The following is a 14,681-nucleotide window of genomic DNA, read 5'->3' on the forward strand; positions in this document are numbered from 1 at the left end:
AACAGCGGTCGGTGCTGGCAGCTTAAGGAAAGAATAACAGAAAGAGGACAAGTATAGAGTGCCACTGTCTCCAGTATATTTTCCGCAGCTTATTGTAAGAGGCAGGGTACATATTTCCGAAGCCAGATACTGCATCTGGATCAAAGTGTTAAACAGCTATTGATGGATCTCTCTTTCATTAGCTGACACCCAGCTGTACTTTTGGCCCCTGCAACATCCTGGCAACAAATCTGACAGTTTGGTTGTGCACTGCATGACAAAGTACTTCCTTCTGCTGGGATCTGCTGCCTGGGTATTTCTCTGGGTGTCATACTACCATTCCCAGTTCACTTTCTCTGTACCATTATGAGATACTGTAGAGCTCTCCAATTTCTCCCCTACCCAAAATAACTATGAGCTGAAGGCATTTATCTAATTAGCACCACTTCATACCTCAGCAAGGTCTTCTCATCCACCTCTGCCTCTTCTGCTTACTCTGCATTTCCAGAATGGGTAACCAGAACCTAACACAGCATTTCAGGTCCAGATGAATAATCAATTTAAGCCCAGTCAAAAAAATAAAATGGCCTTTCAGCAATACTGGAGGTATACAGCATTTAGGACTTTTGGAAATGCTCATCTAGAAGGGACTGTCCTAACCCAAAGCCCTGTGGTCAAGGCAAGCTGGTTGTTTTACTGTGTGACAAGGTCACATCCAGAACAAGAGGAGGATTAACAGAAGCACTTGCTTTAAGGGTCATAAAAAATAAGAGACTGCTGTATGGTACTACTGAAGCTCCATTTCATAGGGATTGGAGTTTCACAGTTGGACTTGCCACCATCAGTGAAGATGTGGCATCCAGGACAACACATGAAGTGCTAACAAGGGCTCCCCCCTACACAGACTCTCAGGTCACACCACACCACGCACCCCCCAGCCTTTTTCTTCATACTGGCTTTGACAGCATCTGTCTTCTACTCAGACTTCTGCCCTGACTACTCTTCCTGCATTGGTAGGGTTTCACGTTTCAGACAGTTTCCTTTCTTAAAACCAGGTCAGATCAAAAGGATCAAAAATTACTGGACAAAGATCACTAAGGCCAACAGCAGAATAGTATCTGTGACTTCTTCTAGAAACTACACTAAAACCAGTTGTTCTCTGCACACATTTTGAGCTGCTGCAACCAGGAGGAATGTGGAAAAGGGTCTATCACAACCTTGTGTCTTCTCTTCTAATACTCTCTACTCCAGGAATGTGCTACATGTGGAAGTTCCTGAATACAGGACACTACAGGAGTCACTTTGTATCACCTTGAAAAAAAGCCAAGCAAACTTACAGAAGAATTCAGTGTTTCCTGGAAAAATACAGGTATCCAATTCATATCATCCTCCATTATTATTTATTGCTTCTATCATTTCCCATTTGTCTCTCAACAGCACTGCTGACTTCAGCTCTTGCTACCACAGGCACTGGTATTCCCATCAGAGGCTTGTAACAGATACTGAGCCATGAGATAGCACATTAAACTTCAGCAAACACCTACTGACTAGCAATAGTCCACCACTACCAGAACACCACTCTCCTCTGTACAGTGTTGGAAGAGCATAAGATACTTGAGCTTCATCACTTTTGCTGTTTTAAGCACAGTGATGACAGGCACACTCAGTTATCTGGGTAGGTGAAACTCTCCAAAGCACTTGTACTGTTTGAAAAATTAATTCCTGCAGGGCTGGTATATGTCTTTCACCTTTAGAAAGGCATGGTCTGGAGTTTACTGCTAAAAATTTTAAGTACTTTGCAAGGTATATTTTTTAATTTCTAGACATCGGGCCAAAAACCTTAGCTCCATTTCTAAACCACTTTGTCTTTCTAGCTTGGCTTTGCATGGAGATGACCATCACCATGGCTGCTAGTCTGTGACTCAAAGGGCATCAATGATACTGAAGTAGAAACCTATGCACAAGCAGGATTCTTACCCTGTAAGATCATCCTTTCTACAAGGTATGGGATTCAGCTTCCCTGACAGCTCTTACATCAAGTCTCAGAAAAAGAAGAGAAATGCAAAATCAATCACAACACTGCCAAGTATCCAATTATGTGGCAGTCTTGTTTCAGCTTGTTTCAGTGGCCAGCTGGGATTGAGCAGAGACAGACAATTTCATCTTGCCAGAGAACTTCAGTCAGCATCCAGAAACAGATGTGGATAGCCAGTTCCTTTACTATTAACATATATAAACCTTCTAGAAACAAATTACCACAATTATTTTTCAAAGATAGTGCCCAATACTGAATCGCTACTGAAATGAAAATGTGTTCTGCAAGTCTTGAACGAGCTACTTTTGAAATACTTGTTCGAGTTTGCTATTAACTCAAAATGACAAAAAAAAGGCACATTACAGTGCTGTCATCTGACTTACATGTGATCAGTAGCCTTGGACGAACGCAAGACCTGACTTGGGTATATCTCAGCCATAAAACATTCCATTTAATTTTTCCTGAAATAAAATTTCCTAACTGCTACAAAAGAGGCAGCAAGGATAGATACTGTCACTTGATGCTGTGGTGCATCATTTATCTTAACCCTTGAACTGTGACTACCCAGATGTGATACCAAGAACGAAGCTATCTCATACCATAAGCCTAATTGATTAGATAAGCTTCTGTAAAAAAACACAACAAAACCCAGGTGGGTTTGGTTTTTTTCTAAGCAACTGATGAGCAGTAGTTATCAACAGTATTTTATTTCTTGGTAGAAACACATTCTCTGCAGAAAGACTCTACTTTGTATAGGTCAGATATTTAATAAATAGTTCCACATTTTTGCTCCAGCGCTATTTACTAGGAGACTTTCGACAAAGACAAGATACCCTCTGAAAATTGAACACAGAAGAATAGACACCATTTGCTCAGGCTAGGCTAAGCTCCTGAGCTCACGCAATACTCCATACAAGTGGAGTATTGCAAGTTAAAGCTGGCTATGTGGTCACTTCCCATAGCATCCTCAGTGGAGTCATGCTGTGTCCACAGCAGAGGCAGAGCAGCTGTTCTGGAGTCACTCCAGAAGAAATGGCAAGGGAAGAATAACCAGTAATATTGGTAGAAATTAAAGTCTGCATGCATTTATTTTAACTTAAAAAGCCAGTGTTTAGACCAGTCACGCTTGCTGAAGAGTTGCAGACCCCTGTCACCTCACCAAGAGGGACAGTTTGAGACAGTGAGTTTAAGGACACAACTAGCCTTGTTGATCAAATGTGGTTTTGGGAGAAACAGTGAAAAAACAGAGGTTCTCTGGCCTCTGCCATGTTTATGTTTCTACATCAGGAACATTTTAGAACAAACCAGTCCATCCATTGTCAGAGCCGAGACTGATATTCTTGAAATAGCATCAAGGGAATTGCACTGGTTTTATGTGCAGTATTAGGAGTTTTGTGTAAGATAATCAGGACTCTAGATCTGGAAAAAGCTTGGCAAGATGCAGTGTTGGGGTAACAAGTGTACACCATGAACTTGGCACCACAATGTGGAAAGTACTGTCCTTGTAAAGCCAACTGCCAGAAGGGCCTGCAAAGAAACACACTTAAAAAGATAATGGGAATGTCTGTTCTACTAGCTTATATACATAGCTACGCAAACACCACTGCGTAAAAACATGAGGCAAGTCTCTTCTTAGAAAGCAGAATAAAGGACCTTGAAATGAGCAGTGTACAGCTTTTCTCAGGATGGAGTGTTATACAAGAGACCCGTATCAGCTAAAAGACCTGGCATCGCACTGCTCAGACAAAACGCTGGATTGCTATGTAAACCTGCAATGCGTTCGTTACTGAAGAGTTTAGGGGAAAGGGAAACTAATCAGGTTTTGAGAACTTGAATGAAGTGACAGGCACATCCCCATATCATACTGCCAGCAAACAGTAGCACTTAGCCTCAACCACAGCGCAGCCCTGCAGAGATGCTGTCAGAAGTGTGCCCTGCCTGCAGAGATGCCATCCCAGCTCCGTTCTTCCCATGGGAAATACAGTGCAGCCCAGCAGCACTACAGCCTGTGCTCTGCATGGGAGCACACTGGGCAGGGCAAGTCAGGATCCTGGCCTGGGGCATCAATACACAGGGGCTATGGGAGGCCAGCCTGGAGGAGGGCAAGAGAGGGGCCCAGGTGGAAACACATGGGACTGGAGGCAAGTTGGCAAGTGAAAGCATATGGGAGGCAGAGAAGGGAAAACAAAGATTATGCTTCTCTGTGTGTCCTGGCACACTGCTGGGAGCAGCTGCTGCTTGTGCCATTGGTACAGCATGGGAAATCTCAGCTGGGGACTTTGCTCACCATACCAGAGCATCCCAGAAGCTAACAGGCAGAAGCACAGCACGCAGGAGCTCTTCCATATCACGCTGTGCTCTGCCACTCTCCAGAGATTCTGTCAGATCCCATGATGAGCAAGACAGCACTGCTGTCTACATACCAATCCTCTCTTTTGCCAAGTGTGTAGGGAGTTGCAGGCTTGTATGGAGCACGGGATTAAAACCAACCCACCCATCAGGCAACCTACACTGGGGATGTTATGATCCATCTCTGATTCTTAAACCCAAAATTCCAGCAGTGACTGCGGTAAACTAGTTTATTATGTTTAAGTGAGGCAGTTACCAAAGAAAAAGATTTAGGTTCAATTTGAAAGTCTGGATAGAAATCTCTTGGGGAAGGAGCAGGGTAGCTCCAAGCCATATGTTTAAGTCAGAACAGAAAAGGCTCTTTTCACATTTTGGAGGAAATGCTTAGTTATTTGGAACCTTTAAACACTTCACATTTGCACTGAACCATAAGTTCACCAAGGGCTATTTATCACAGCTAAAGGAACAGTGATTAACAAGGTACAACAGCTGACATCAGGCTTGTACAATAACAATCAGTGTCCACAGGAAATTTAAAAACCCAGGCATTTAATTTGGGGTTTGCTTTTTTAATCTTATGGTCAGCAACATGGATATTCCTGAGAAATTTGACATTGCAATTTAGTAACAAGGTCTAAATATTGCCTCTGCTAGAAAAGCATGTAACCCAAGTTGCTCCTAGACTGTCCTTAAAGATTGTTTTACAGTTCTGTAGATAGAAACCAATTACAATGAAAACAGTCCACTTATATTGATCTGACTACAAGCTACTTCCTAACGTTTTCATTAGATCTGTGATCACAGAAGCAAAATTGAAAGTGAAAAAATACAGTTCTTTGCATAGCCAATTCACTTGAAGTGCCAGCCCTATTAATGTAGGGTCAGAGAGCTGTATCAGCAATGACCAAAGAATCACCTACCCAAACCAAGAGGCAGCACTTAAAGCAGACTATTTCAAAAGGAAGCTTGATTTCTTTATGTGGTTATGCCCCTTCCATCTGCTTTGCCGTTTAGGAGGCTAAAACATCCCTTATGTCTACCAGTACCACCATCATACAGACTCCTGATACAGGTCTACCTGATACTGTTTAAATAACTGTTTTTAAGTTTAAGAGTGAACTTAAGTACTGTTTAAGACTCTTTTCTCCTCTATGCATGCTTTTCAGTTAATTTATATGCTAACATCAAAACACTGAAAACAAAAGTTAATGAAATATATTAAAGAAAACACTAATGCAGATTCTGACAAGTTACTTCATTGCCTTCTGCACCCCACGATGGGCATCACCTCTTAGCTCGTGGAGAAAGCCTTCAAGTGACACATGCTTTGTGGAAGACTACATTTGGTTCTGCCAATTATACGCTCTGCAAAAGACAACCAAAGCCCACATTAACACTCAGGTATACATCATAACTTGAAGTCTGACTGGTACTTCTCAACTTGTTTCCAGTGTAACTGAAATTAACACACTGACTATCTTACACACTTTCACTCAAATTCTGAGGTTAGACTGGGAAGACTGTGAAAAGGATAGACTAAAGAAGGATGCATATGGCTCAGTGTAGAATAGGAAAGGTATTCAAGAAAAAAACATCTGACAAGAGGGTGGAAATGCACCTAGCACCACTTCTAAGTTTTATCAACCTTCATGTAAAGCTTTTCCCCACGTCTACTCACCTGCTGCTCTAAGCAGTAAGCAATGACACAACGGTAATCTCTGTGCTTTCTATCACTAAGATTTCTAGGCAGAACACCAAAGCTGGTCTGTAACATCAAGGGTAAAGCACAATAAGGACATGCAAAGTGGTCAGTGCAAATGTACAAGGCCTCCACAATTTGTTGCAACAGTTTAAAGACTTATGAATTATTTAAAGTGGTAATAAAAAGTTTAATCTCTTGCCTCTCTAGTGATCAGCAAGTACTAATCCCCCATGAAAACAACAGATCTTCACCAGTTGTGCAGAGACACACTGGTTTAAGTGGTTAGTCAGCAAATATAGGTTCTTTTGTACTAGCACGTGCTATAAAATAAAAACCCCATAACCTAATTAAGCTTGGGAGCTAGCAGAGCCTTGAATCTGTTTCTCCTGAGCCTACCTTTTCTATTACTTTGCAACAGACATTATTCTACAGAACTGTCTAGGTCTACAGAGGGAGTGGAGAAAGTGTCTACCATTTAGCAGTACCCACGCAGCAATACCTGAGTCTATACATATACATGACTTGCCAAACTATTTTTGCCTTCTTTTTTCTCAGAAGCTTCCACCAATTGGCCTGAGAATCATTCCTGCAAGCTGTAAGCTGCAGCTGAGACTGCATCCCAGTACAGGGTGCAGGCTCTAGTTCATACATGGCTGCACAGCCCTGCAGAAACTGTACAGGGTGGGAGCAGGGGCTGGCAGCTAAGCAGGTCATGGTGATCAGCACTAAGAAGCAAAGTTACCCCGCCCAGCACAGCTGGAAGCTCTGCAGAAGCAGTGCTGTGAACAAAGCCCTGCAACCCAGCAAGCAAGTTAAGAGGTACCCAGACATTCTCAGAAAGCAATTAGGAGGCTTCTCCAATGCCTGTCAAGAGGATGGGATTTGACAAACATACTCGTTCTCTGTCCTCACTTCTGAGGGACTGTATCTTCCAGGATACACAGGAATACAGCCCACAGGTTGTCCACAGTGGGTCTTGGGGGAGTGTGGAACAGTATTCTTGGGTGGAAGTCTCCTCTTGTCAAGGAAGTAGCCAGCGATCTCTTCTGCAGCAGCTCCTGAAGCTTTCCCAGCACCAGTTGTTTTCCCTTCCCTATGCCACAGCCAAGAAGAGGCGAGGTCTGTAGGGGCATTTTGCTGAGCTTTTGGGTTTCTATCTGTCTGCGTAAGCACAGAAGTGGTGGAAATACTGTTTTGTGCTACCCTGAGCACATTAAGACAACTTGGGCAGTAAGAGTAATGTGCTGATGAAGGCTCTTCTCAGCGACTAACCCTGTTGTGTTCAGAAGGTGACATGAGGAGTTTATACTAGAGGAATAAACAACTGAGAACATACTGCTGGAACTGGTCAACTGATCAGCAATCACAACATTTCTATTTGAGTTACTCAACTTGAACATCAAGCACACTGGCAACTGCACTCAGCTAAACAAAACACCAGTTTATCCACATTAGCAATCTACCTCTGGCTTACTTGAAAAGCCTTTACCTTGCTGCCAAATCCAAAACTTTCCAGAAACTATAAATTTTAAAATAAGTTCAGAAGTTGATAACACAAAAAAAATAATGCCTTGAAATAAGCCTGACTCTTGCAAACAAATTATTAAACGCATGACTAATTTTTCTACTTTGCTAAAAAAATACTGGGCTCCTTCCCAGTACTGACTGAACATGACCAAATTTAATTCAACTCTTTCTCCCTACCATAACTTGGAGCAAGAACAGACATAACCCCAGATTTTATTTTGTTTTGTTCCAGACAGACATCCAGTACAGAATCCAGTGGTGCTGGAGGGGTAAGCAATAGTATCTATAAAGCCTGAAAGCTCAATCAATGCTATTACAAACTGCTGCAGAAATTGCCTGCTGCATACAGTGTTACAGTAATTGATGACAAGCCTTCTTAATAAGGAGTCTAGTCAGTGAAAGAACACACTGCATCAGTTCTTAAATATTGCATTATGGGTTTTCAGTGGCATGAAAAAGGGAAGATTGAGACAGTAGTACTCAGTTCATGTATCTGGCAGCCAGTTTATGTGGAGGCACAACACACCTGAAGCCACACTGCTCCAGCTGCACATTCAACCAGCTTTAGGATGCACCTTGGCGTCCTCCATGCCCTTCAGCTTTCACTGGTCTGATCAGTTTTCAGACCCTGACCCATTACATGCCTCTTGGCAGGTTTACAAACCCTCCCTCCATTAATACTCTGCAGAAATGGTACCCTGCAACCCTGTTCCCATCACCACTTCCTTCTTCCACTGCTCCTGCCCGCTCTGTACAGAAGTCCGTTAAACTGTTAAGAGAGCAGTAAGACAAGCCTGGATGAGTCCTGCCTTATGGGAAGGCTCAGGTCAGGAGCGCATGCTCAGGAGTTGGGGTTTACTTTAACTGGGTTAAGCCAAGCATACACTAACTATACTGCTAAAATATTCATGGGGTTGTGCTTACGTTACATAAGGAGAATAAGAAATTGCACTTTGAGAAACTGGTGCTGTACGTAGACTGCATCCATCTTCCTTCCCTCCTTCAGCCAGTTGACCATACAAGTGACAAAGCACTACAACATCCTTGGTTCACTTTCATACCAGGCTGACTAAGCCAGCTGAGGCAGGAATACAGCAATTTCACAGGCAGCATGAAGAAACTGGTTTCACAGGGCTTCATCCTTCTGGTTTTCTAGCAGTACATCCATCAGACCAGAAACAATCCAGATTTAACCATTATCTGCTGTCTCAACAATGAAGATTTCACAGCAGTTCAACTGACGAACCCCTGACTCCATGTATCCTAACATACAACTAGTTTCATGCTCACAGAATAATTCAGGTTGGACAGGACCTTGGGAGGTTTCTAGGTCAACCTCCCACTCAGAGCACAAACCAGGATGCTCAGTGCTTTACCCAGCTTGAAAAGCTCCAAAGATGACTGCACAGTTTCTCCAGGCCTTGTTTCACTGCTTGGCTGTCCCCACTGAAAAGCCTTTCCTTATGCCCCATTAAAACCTCACACTAACTTACACCCGTTGTCTCTTGCCCTCCTGCCACAAAACTGAACAGCCTGCTCCACGTTCTTGGTAAGATACAGTCTGCAAGTGCCAAGCAGAGAGGGTAATCGCTTCCCTCAGACCACTGGTTCTGCTCCTGTTAATACAGCCCAAGATCCTACTGCCCTTCTTTACCACAGGGACACTGAACTGGCTCACAAACACTGTGCTGCCCACCAGACACCCTCTCCAGGGGGGGTTCTGCAAAGCTGTCCCGCACCCATTTGGCTCCACCCAGGGATCCTTCCTTCCCTGGGCCAGGACTCAGAATCTGTCCCTGCTCAACTCCGTAAGGTTGACTCTCCCACAGGCCAGCCCCTTCCTCCAGCCTGCCCAGGTCCCCCTGAACAGCAGCCCAGACCCCACGGCTATTGCCTCTTACCCTTCCCCCACCTTGCCCCAGTTTGGGACAGTTCAGAGCTCGATACACGTGTCCCCCTCTCCAAGTCACCAATAAAGGCATTTAACAGGGCAGATGCTAGGACATACCCCACAGCAACTTCACTTGCCACCAGCCTCCAGGTACTGTCTTTAATGGGCAATTCAAAGACTGAATATAACCCTCAGAAAAGACCTTGGGTGGCTGCCAACAGCCACCCACCAGGATGAACAGGAGGGCCTGGAGCAGGCACTAGGCTCCCTCAGCTCAGGGTAGCTGCAGGCCTCAGTGCCTGGACCGCCTGAGCACCTGTAGCTGGTACCTTCAGAACCAGCCTTGGAGGCAGCAAGAGAAGCAAAGCTCTGACGACAGTAGGAAACACCCTCTGACGAAGCTACAAGAAATACTGCTGCTTCTTGTAGGGCTCTTTATGAAAGTGAGGTTATCATAGACGTTTGCCAAGATGTCCAAGGCACATGTCAAGCCCTCCACCAACACCACACAGAAATCTGAGTGAACTAGTCATGTACACATTTCTGCTTTCTAAAGCCTTGACTAGCCTACTGTTTTGAAGGCAATATTCTGGTCACTAACTACTCAGACAAAGAAGACTAACTAAACACAGACTCGGTCACCATGCCAGGATGGGGAGGCTGTCCCGGGGGATGCCTCAAAGGGGAGAGGGACCAGGAGCAGACAGGCATCATCCCACAAAAACAAGCATCTTCTCCCCCTGTCCGCAAAACACTGCTGTAACGATGTTCCCAGGAGGAAGAACCATTGTAAATAATTAGAAGTTACGTGTTCAGACAAGCACTACATTGCAGTGTTATAGCTTTAAGAGAATGTTTGTTCAATTATTTTTTCTTTTTTACTTCACAGAAAGCTCAAGGGAGAGATTTCTCCATCATTCAAGAAAACTAAAAAGATTCAAATTATGCTTTAAAGCTTTTTTTCTCCTCTTTGTTCATGACTGACTGGACAAGTCACCCACAGAAAGAAGTCAATCTGTTCTAACGGGGAAAGAGTGCAAATGGCAGCAGGAGTCACATGGCTACATACCAGTGAGTCATAGGAAGGACCAGTGAAAACTCACTCAGACTCTGGCTGCTTCCAAGAGTAGCATGTGGCAAACACACTTTACTCTGATGCTGTCACCTTTAAGAGCATTCGTATGTGCTTCAAAGAGTAAATACACATGGGTAAGCACAAGGAAACCCACGTGTGCAAGATGTGTACAGTATCACGGAGTGCTGAGCAAAGTAAACTTTGCAATTGCTAGAAGAGCACTAGATCAAAACTACCAAGTGGCGACGCTCATCCATTGCTCTCAGTGGCCAAGAGCAGCCACAGCCAGCGGCCCAGCCCTACGCCACAGGCACAGCAGGACATGCTTGTGGATCACAAGATGAGCCATGGGGCCACAAAGATGGGAACTGGAAGAGACAACAGGGTTACGTTAAAGCATGCTTACAGGAAGGCAGGTTACCAGTGTAACAATTTTGCAGCTTCAAACAAGGAGAGGTTTAATTTGCTACTCACAACTTGTTGAGAGGGAGACAACAGGACAGCACTTCAGTGCATGCGGAGCCTCGTGAACTAGCCTGTGAATGGGCCGAGCGCATCAGACGAGTCCCAAGCACATCTCCAGCGAGGCTCCTGCAGCCGGGCAACCCCTCTCCAACGAGCCTGTCCGTGCCCCGGTGCCCCCACGCACCCTCAGCCCACCAGGCCCGCCCGGGGAAGGCGGCACCAGGTTCACGGGCGCGCAGGCTAACGGAGCGCTCCACCGCTCGGTAACCGCGGCGGCCGGGCACGCGCGGCCCGAACCCCGCTGGAGCCGAGCGCGGGGCGCGGATCGCGCCGCAGCGCGGCCACCACGGCCGGTAGCCCACCCCGCGGGACCCGCACGGCCCGCCGGAGGGCATGACTCACGGTTTACACCGTCCGCTTGTTTTCGCCAGCGGAACACCACGCTCCGACACGCCCCCGGCGCGGCCCGGCGGCACCGGCCGCCGCCAGCCCAGCCGCGGGGAGGGGAGGCCGGGCCGGAGCCGCTGCCCGGGGCCCGCCGCGCCGAGACCCGCCGCGGGGGCGGCTGCTCGCTGAGCAATCCCGCCCGCCGCCGCCCCCTCCCGCCGCGGGCCCGGGGATACGCCCGACGGCGCGGCCGCCCCGAGCCCACCTGGGCGGCGCGGGCACCGCTCCCCCCGGCCCGGCCCCCGCCGCCCCGCACCTCCTTCCTGCGGCTGGGCGCGCCCGGGCGGGTGAGGAGCGCCGTCTCCTCGCAGACTACGGCCATGTCCTCCACGAAGGCGCAGTCGGGAAGGCTCTCGTCGGCCGGCAGCTCCAGCACCTGCAGCCCCAGCTTGCCCCTCAGCACACCCACGTACAGCTGATGTTCCCGCTCCGCACGGGCGTAGTCCACCTCGGGGCCGGCCGCCCTGCGCAGCGCCTGCCGGCACAACGACTCGGGCAGCGCCCGCACCACGGCGTGCGTGCAGCGCCCGAAGGCGGCGGGGCCGCCGCCCAGCCCGGCCATGCTGCGCGGCGGGGCGCGGAGGAGGCAGGGAGGGACGGGCAGCCGCGACCGCCGCCGCCGGCCCTGGCAGCTGATAAAGCGCCGCCCGCGGCCCGGCCGCGCCCCATTGGCTCCCCACCAGGCACATTTCCATGGGGCCGCCGCGAAGCGCGCTCCCATTGGCTGGCGGCGGCGGCCGGGCCGCGCCATTGGCCGCCCCCCGCAGGGCGCCGCTTACCTGTGAGGCGGGCGGGAGCCGCGGCGCCTCTCGCCGAGCCCTGAGGGGCCGAGCCGAGCCCCGGGGCCAGGGCGATTCCCGCAGGGGCAGGGGCCCGGCCCGGCCCGGCCGAGGGGAGCCAGTGGGGCCTCGACCCTCTGCAGGGCGGCCCCGGCGCTTGCCCCAGGCCTCGCCCCTGAGCGGGCCGCTGGGGCTGGCCGTGCCTGCCGTGGGCCTCCGTTACCACAGCGTGGCTCGAGGGGCAGCGCGGTTTCGCATAGAGACTCCACGGAGCCGTGTGGGAACGCATACGGACGCTGACAGAATTCAAACACCTGCGTCTCCCCACATTTCTCCACGCATCCAAGCTGAGCAGGGTCGGGCTGCCAACCCTCTCTGCTCCAGGGTCCATCAGGCTGGCCCTACGTGCCCTTCGCAGCTGCTTGCTGCCTCCCTGGTGGCATAGCAATAGGCCGGGTGCTTTGTCTGTGCAGCCAGAGGAAGAATATCCCATGGCAAAGGCTGCTCCAAATCCGAATCCAAAGGAAATAAGCCCAGCCACTTCCTCATACCTCCTTACGGCTTTCTATAGGGCTGCTCACCAGCAAGCAGCGCGTCCACCTTCTTCCACTCCTTTATGCTGTCAAAGTTTCTACCTGGGAGGGTAGAAGGGGCACCTGTGTGTTTTGCTCCACCTTTACCTCCAGGACTGAAACTGAGCATTTTCCACCCTTTCCCCTAAAAGAGCCCTTACTTCCCCTTGTTTCATTCTCCCTGCGTTTTCTCCTGACCTGACATTACCCAGGTGAGGGCCAGCCCTTCCAGTAAACACCTCCGGCTGCCAGGCTGGAGCCAAACAAGGCTTCAGGCCAGAGCTCGCCATGGGCGACATCCACCGCGCCAGCCCCCGCCGCCCCTGCCGCCACCCTCCCAGGCACCTCCGAGGTCTGTCCTCACTGGAGCAGGCAGGAAGGGAGGAGGAATATGGATTTTCCCTCCAGATCTTCTCTTAATGGCAAGGCTCTTTCAAGTGTCCCTCTGGCCACGGAGGAGCACCCAGCTCCATGCTCCCTCTTCAGTGCTCAAACAAACCCCAGCAGCTGCCTCAGCCATAATGTCATGGACATCGGCACATGTTCAGCATTTGGGAATACGGTTAATGAATAGCATGAAGGAAATCTCAGACTGTGTTTCCAAAATGGCAGCTGACTAGATTTTCGTCTGCATTTTCCACATGTTCTCCAAATACACTGTAAAGGCTGCCTTTACTTAATGTGCATAGGTGCAGTTATTTGAGTAACTGTCATTCACTGAATAATGTGCAAATATTACTTTTCTTAAACAAATGGACAGGGAATTCAGTTGCTGTCATGTAGGACATTTCAAATTCTTGAGAAACCACTACAAATGGTATCATACTGTCTCTGGTATAATGTGTGATACTTCCACAGTCATTAAAGCCTATTTTTACTTGGCTTTGATTTGGGATTTGGCCACTGGCATGCTTTTGTTTGCTTTTTGTTAGCAGAACTTTCAGCCAGAAGAAAAAGTGCTGCTATCACTCTGTAATTTAAAAAAAGTTGCCAGGGTTCCTATCTGAAAAGGTTGTTCTTGCAGCCAATGGATTGTAAAGTTCTAGTCAATACAAATTTTTTTGACATCCATAAATACCTTATCAGCTTATAAGCCATGACAATTTTTAGATCTCACTGAGATTACAGAAACATGAGATATAAGGTGATGCCACACAATCGGCTAGGAGAGTGAGGTTTGCCCCAGAGGCATTGGCAGCAGCCCAGGCTGACCTCAGGTGGCCCCAGCTGCTTCCTGGGAGTTGGCCAGGTATCACTTCTGACAGCTTCTCAATACCTTTCTGCATTACGGGGGACCAGGCTGGAGGAAGGAGGATCTCTTTATGAGATGCAGTAGTATGAGACAGTGGTATGCTATAAGTACAACGTGTTTTGGAAAAAAGAAAATGTTAGCTATTTAAACAAGGTTAAGGAAGTAATGACTACAGTAAAAAAAAAAAAAAAGTAATCTGTATTTCCATAAGTGTGTAAAATGCTGCAGGTTAAACATAAATGAAGATCTATTTGCTGATTGTGATTGTTCTATTATTTATGTTGAAAAAAAGGGCATCTAGAAACAGATGCATCCAGAGCAAAATTGTGCATATTTATAATAAGATTACCAAAATATCAGTTTACTCACAAATTAACATTACATAATAGAATGGGTTCACACAGTCTTTCAGGAGTGATGTTAAAATTTATCATATGCAGTAATACAAAATGCATCAGCTACCAGTCATCAATACCATCATACCATGTCTACCTTGCTCTATAGCCAGTATTTTCCTGTAACTTTGTCCTGCCGGAGAGACGAATGTAAATGAGCAAAGCTGCCCCCCAGCAAAGAAAAAAGCTGTGTCACACTACAGAAGTCATGCA

At 47.6% G+C, this 14,681-nt stretch overlaps 1 protein-coding gene across 2 annotated transcripts in view; it reads right to left on the minus strand.

Moving 5' to 3' along the window:
* Positions 1-12,106, minus strand: part of DDAH1 (dimethylarginine dimethylaminohydrolase 1) — a 64,580-nt gene extending 52,474 nt beyond the window's left edge. For both annotated transcript variants that reach the window (XM_056356249.1, XM_056356248.1), the window contains exon 1: positions 11,727-12,106. In XM_056356249.1, coding sequence (XP_056212224.1) covers positions 11,727-12,032 — 306 coding nt within the window. In that variant the 5' untranslated portion in view covers positions 12,033-12,106. The remainder of the gene's footprint in view (positions 1-11,726) is intronic.
* Between the last annotated feature and the right edge of the window lie 2,575 nt (positions 12,107-14,681).

This window comes from Falco biarmicus, chromosome 11, assembly GCF_023638135.1.
Source record: "Falco biarmicus isolate bFalBia1 chromosome 11, bFalBia1.pri, whole genome shotgun sequence".
NCBI classification, from domain to species: Eukaryota; Metazoa; Chordata; class Aves; order Falconiformes; family Falconidae; genus Falco; species Falco biarmicus.